The sequence below is a fragment of the Procambarus clarkii genome, chromosome 33 (genome assembly GCF_040958095.1).
Source record: "Procambarus clarkii isolate CNS0578487 chromosome 33, FALCON_Pclarkii_2.0, whole genome shotgun sequence".
Lineage (NCBI taxonomy): Eukaryota > Metazoa > Arthropoda > Malacostraca > Decapoda > Cambaridae > Procambarus > Procambarus clarkii.
In genome coordinates this window covers 42,956,785-42,962,377 of record NC_091182.1, presented here as the reverse complement: position 1 = coordinate 42,962,377, position 5,593 = coordinate 42,956,785, and the positions used below count along the sequence as shown (strand labels likewise).

General features: G+C 44.6%; 1 protein-coding gene across 1 annotated transcript in view; it reads left to right on the top strand.

The window, feature by feature from the left end:
- The first annotated feature begins 566 nt into the window (after positions 1-566).
- Positions 567-5,593, top strand: part of LOC123765318 (titin homolog) — a 36,544-nt gene continuing 31,517 nt past the window's right edge. The window contains exon 1 of the mRNA XM_069335454.1: positions 567-803. Coding sequence (XP_069191555.1) covers positions 567-803 — 237 coding nt within the window. The remainder of the gene's footprint in view (positions 804-5,593) is intronic.

The following is a 5,593-nucleotide window of genomic DNA, read 5'->3' as shown; positions in this document are numbered from 1 at the left end:
TGTGTCTGTGACAAGTGTCTGTGACAAGTGTCTATGTCAAGTGTCTGTGTCAAGTGTCTGTGACAAGTGTCTGTGACAAGTGTCTATGTCAAGTGTCTATGTCAAGTGTCTGTGACAAGTGTCTGTGACAGGTGTCTGTATCAAGTGTCTGTGTCTGTGACAAGTGTCTGTGACAAGTGTCTGTGACAAGTGTCTATGTCAAGTGTCTGTGTCAAGTGTCTGTGACAAGTGTCTGTGTCTGTGACAAGTGTCTGTGACAAGTGTCTGTATCAAGTGTCTATGTCAAGTGTCTGTGTCAAGTGTCTGTGACAAGTGTCTGTGTCAAGTGTCTGTGACAAGTGTCTGTGACAAGTGTCTGTATCAAGTGTCTATGTCAAGTGTCTGTGTCAAGTGTCTGTGTCAAGTGTCTGTGTCAAGTGTCTGTGTCAAGTGTCTGTGTCAAGTGTCTGTGTCAAGTGTTGGCTTCCATTTTATACCTCTATAAACGTGTAAGGTCATGCTAGTGTGCTTCAAATTCTAACCAATTCTCTGCAGTTCAAACTACAGTGTGCAATACTGCACAAACGATGCAGTTCAAACTACAGTGTGCAATACTGCACAAACGATGCAGTTCAAACTACAGTGTGCAATACTGCACAAACGATGCAGTTCAAACTACAGTGTGCAATACTGCACAAACGATGCAGTTCAAACTACAGTGTGCAATACTGCACAAACGATGCAGTTCAAACTACAGTGTGCAATACTGCACAAACGATGCAGTTCAAACTACAGTGTGCAATACTGCACAAACGATGCAGTTCGTGAGAAAAAAAAATGAACCTTATTCCACTCTGCTAATTGGCATAGTTCACTGTCGATTTACTGTGAAGACAGAACTGTTTCACAGTATTCTCTCGGTCAAAGCTGTCAGGTCAGCTTTGACGTCAAGACTTTGACGGTGACGTCAAGAACTATGAGGAAATATTAAGGTTATAGAATGGGATCGAACCTGCGGCTCTGGTCACGCCAGCCACACGCCCTGCCGACTGAACCAAGATGATGTACAAACTAATTAATAAAAAGGTAATTAGAAGGAGAAAGCGTTAAGCCAGTACAACTATATGCTACTTGGGATATGAGGACAAGGAGCTGGGATATGAGGACAAGGCACAGGGATATGAGGAAAAGGAGCTGGGATATGAGGACAAGATACTGGGATATGAGAGCAAGGAGCTGGGATATAAGGACAAGTAGCTGGGATATAAGGGCAAGGAGCTGGGATATAAGGACAAGGAGCTGGGATATAAGGACAAGGAGCTGGGATATGAGGACAAGGAGCTGGGATATAAGGACAAGTAGCTGGGATATAAGGGCAAGGAGCTGGGATATAAGGACAAGGAGCTGGGATATAAGGACAAGGAGCTGGGATATGAGGACAAGGAGCTGGGATATGAGGACAAGGCACTGGGATATAAGGACAAGGAACTGGGATATGAGGACAAGGAACTGGGATATGGGGACAAGGCACTGGGATATGGGGACAAGGCACTGGGATATGAGGACAAGGCACTCGGATATGAGGAAGGGAAGAAACAGCACCCAACTACTTGGACTATCGGGGATCGAACGCTGACCTGCACAAAGCGAGGCCGTCGTTGTACAAACTATTCCAAGTGATCCGGACTGAGTAATTGCAAAACTTTAGGAAAATAGGAAATTATCTTCCAGACAGATAATATTGAAACATGTTCCCGACATTAAAAATACAAGAGGCAGATGGATAGATGATTTTGAGGCATTCAGAGCACACAAAGATCAGAAGGCCAAGAATTACTACAAAGAATTTTTGACTCTGTAAAGACAAATTCTAAAAAATATATAAAAATAATAACTATTGGAAGAAAATTTAACAGAAGACTTAGCGACCCATGGAAGTCTTGAACTGAGGAATCTTAAGTTAGAGAAAAAGATGAACATCTTCCAGGCCAGCTGGTAATATTGACCTCGTGACATCACAAGTGACATTAAAAGAAACAGTGAAGTATGACGTCAGCGTCTCAGACGACAACTTTTTTCGTGAAGTTGTACCAAAAAAAAGAGCTTTTGTAGCTGCAGGAGATATTCGATATACATATGAATACAGGTGACTACAGAAGGCTATTGGCCCCACTCGAGGCAGCTCTAATTGGCCCTTGTGAAGGAGCTCCTATTGGCCAAATACGAGACAAGTCCTATTGGCCAAATACGAGACAAGTCCTATTGGCCAAATACGAGACAAGTCCTATTGGCCAATACGAGACAAGTCCTATTGGCCAATACGAGACAAGTCCTATTGGCCAATACGAGACAAGTCCTATTGGCCAATACGAGACAAGTCCTATTGGCCAATACGAGACAAGTCCTATTGGCCAATACGAGACAAGTCCTATTGGCCAATACGAGACAAGTCCTATTGGCCAATACGAGACAAGTCCTATTGGCCAATACGAGACAAGTCCTATTGGCCAATACGAGACAAGTCCTATTGGCCAATACGAGACAAGTCCTATTGGCCAATACGAGACAAGTCCTATTGGTCTATACTAGGCAGCTGCTATTGACCCATACGAGCCAACTATACACATCCAAACAAGCCTATTTTCCAGTGATATAAAATTCACCAAATCACAAATTAAAATATACCTAATTATTCACCATTAATTCCATGACTAAAAAGCTTAAATTTGCAACTATTTGTGAATAATATTTCATTTTCAATCAGCCAACTTACACTTCTTAATGAATTAGGAAAGACTTGGGTAAATACTGGTTCAGTAACAGGGTTGTTGATTTGTGGAACCAATTACCGCGTAACGTGCTGGAGGTGGGGTCCCTCGATTGTTTCAAGCGCGGGTTGGACAAGTATATGAGTGGGATTGGGTGGTTGTAAATAGGAGCTGCCTCGTATGGGCCAATAGGCCTTCTGCAGTTACCTTTGTTCTTATGTTCCTATTATTCATTTATATCACTGTAACAGCTCATGTGTACTTTCTGAATACATGTGTCTGTATCCGACGCCTGTGTCTCAGTTCCCTCCTCCAGCAGGGAGGAATATGTGTAGTTCTGGCCATGTATCCTCAACAAACGTCTTAGGAACGGAGAGAGCCAGCGCCACGACTCCTCAGGCATTTATGCACAAATAGAAACGAAACCTGTACATCTTTATTCACTCATAGCCATCCATCTATCCTCCATCTATCTACGCATTCATATATGCCACTTTGACCTCTGGATATAACGTAACAGTTTATTCCAAGATTTTGTAACTCCTGTATCATGCTGTAGCTGCCTTTTGTAAGCTCTGTATCATGCTGTAGCGGCCTTTTGTAAGTTCTGTATCATGCTGTAGCGACCTTTTGTAAGTCCTGTATCATGCTGTAGCTGCCTTTTGTAAGCTCTGTATCATGCTGTAGCTGCCTTTTGTAAGCTCTGTATCATGCTGTAGCGGCCTTTTGTAAGCTCTGTATCATGCTGTAGCGGCCTTTTGTAAGTTCTGTATCATGCTGTAGCGGCCTTTTGTAAGTTCTGTATCATGCTGTAGCGGCCTTTTGTAAGTCCTGTATCATGCTGTAGCGGCCTTTTGTAAGTTCTGTATCATGCTGTAGCGGCCTTTTGTAAGTCCTGTATCATGCTGTAGCTGCCTTTTGTAAGCTCTGTATCATGCTGTAGCGGCCTTTTGTAAGTTCTGTATCATGCTGTAGCGGCCTTTTGTAAGTCCTGTATCATGCTGTAGCGGCCTTTTGTAAGTTCTGTATCATGCTGTAGCGGCCTTTTGTAAGTCCTGTATCATGCTGTAGCTGCCTTTTGTAAGCTCTGTATCATGCTGTAGCGGCCTTTTGTAAGTTCTGTATCATGCTGTAGCGGCCTTTTGTAAGTCCTGTATCATGCTGTAGCTGCCTTTTGTAAGCTCTGTATCATGCTGTAGCGGCCTTTTGTAAGCTCTGTATCATGCTGTAGCGGCCTTTTGTAAGTCCTGTATCATGCTGTAGCGGCCTTTTGTAAGCTCTGTATCATGCTGTAGCGGCCTTTTGTAAGTCCTGTATCATGCTGTAGCGGCCTTTTGTAAGCTCTGTATCATGCTGTAGCGGCCTTTTGTAAGTTCTGTATCATGCTGTAGCGGCCTTTTGTAAGTCCTGTATTCTTACACGATTCTTATTTTTCTTATGTTTTTCTTCACTTGAGAAGGAAGCTGAAAAATTAACTCTCCAAAGTTCATTTTTTTTATTTAAATAAGGCGTGATGCTAAGCGGTGCGTTTCGTCAACCCTTGTCAACATTATTAAAATAAGAATTCGAATTGCTACAAGTTGATTGATTGATTGATTGATTGATTGATGAAGATTAAGCCACCCAGGAGGTGGCACGGGCATGAATAGCCCGTAAGTGCTTCAAGTTGATTGACTGATTGATAAAGATTAAGCCACCCAAAAGGTGGCACGGGCATGAATAGCCCGTAAGTGGGTGGCCCTTTTGAGCCATTACCAGTATCAAGAGCTGATACTGGAGATCTGTGGAGGTGCGACTGCACCCTGCGTGACGGGAGATGTCTCCCGGACTAAATGGTGTGCTTCAAGTTGTTATAGATTCAGCTACTCGGAACAAGTTCCAAGTAGCACGGGCTATGGTGAGCCCGTAACTTACCTGGCACAGGAGCGGAGCAAGTAGCACGGGCTATGGTGAGCCCGTAACTTACCTGGCACAGGAGCGGAGCAAGTAGCACGGGCTATGGTGAGCCCGTAACTTACCTGGCACAGGAGCGGAGCAAGTAGCACGGGCTATGGTGAGCCCGTAACTTACCTGGCACAGGAGCGGAGCAAGTAGCACGGGCTATGGTGAGCCCGTAACTTACCTGGCACAGGAGCGGAGCAAGTAGCACGGGCTATGGTGAGCCCGTAATGAACTTACCTGGCACGGGAGTGGTGCCTGGGAGTGTGCCTCCGTGCTTCAAGTTGATTGATGATTGATGAGGATTAAGCCACCCAAAAGGTGGCACGGGCATGAATAGCCCGTAAGTGGAGGCCCTTTTGAGCCATTACCAGTATCAATAGATGATACTGGAGATCTGTGGAGGCGCGACTGCACCCTGCGTGACGGGAGATGTCTCCCTGACCAAGTGGTGACCAGATGGTCACGTCGACTTCAAGTTCTCCTGCTGCTTGATATATACCCGGGGATGAGGCGAGGGACAAACATGGGCATGAAACTCAAGTTCCACAACGCTAGACCCTCGCTTCGACCCATCATCAGCCAGAGGGGTCGAACCCACGCCCACATACAGACTGGCTAAGCGACTCAACTCTCTGCTAACTCCATATGTGCCACAAGCCTTCAGCCTTCAGTCTTCAAATGAATTTGTTGACTTATTGCTTGGCTTACAGGAGGAGTGAGACAATCTTTTGACGGTGAGTTCCTGATCAGCAGTGTGGCAGTGGATGCGACCCGTTCTCGCACTTTCTTACAGTCAATATTGACTTATTAAATACGTGCATATGTGACATACTAATTTATTGTGAATATTTTAGTTTACCTTGAAAAGCGTCATAGAAAACACCGACCTTACCTAACCTTCTTAG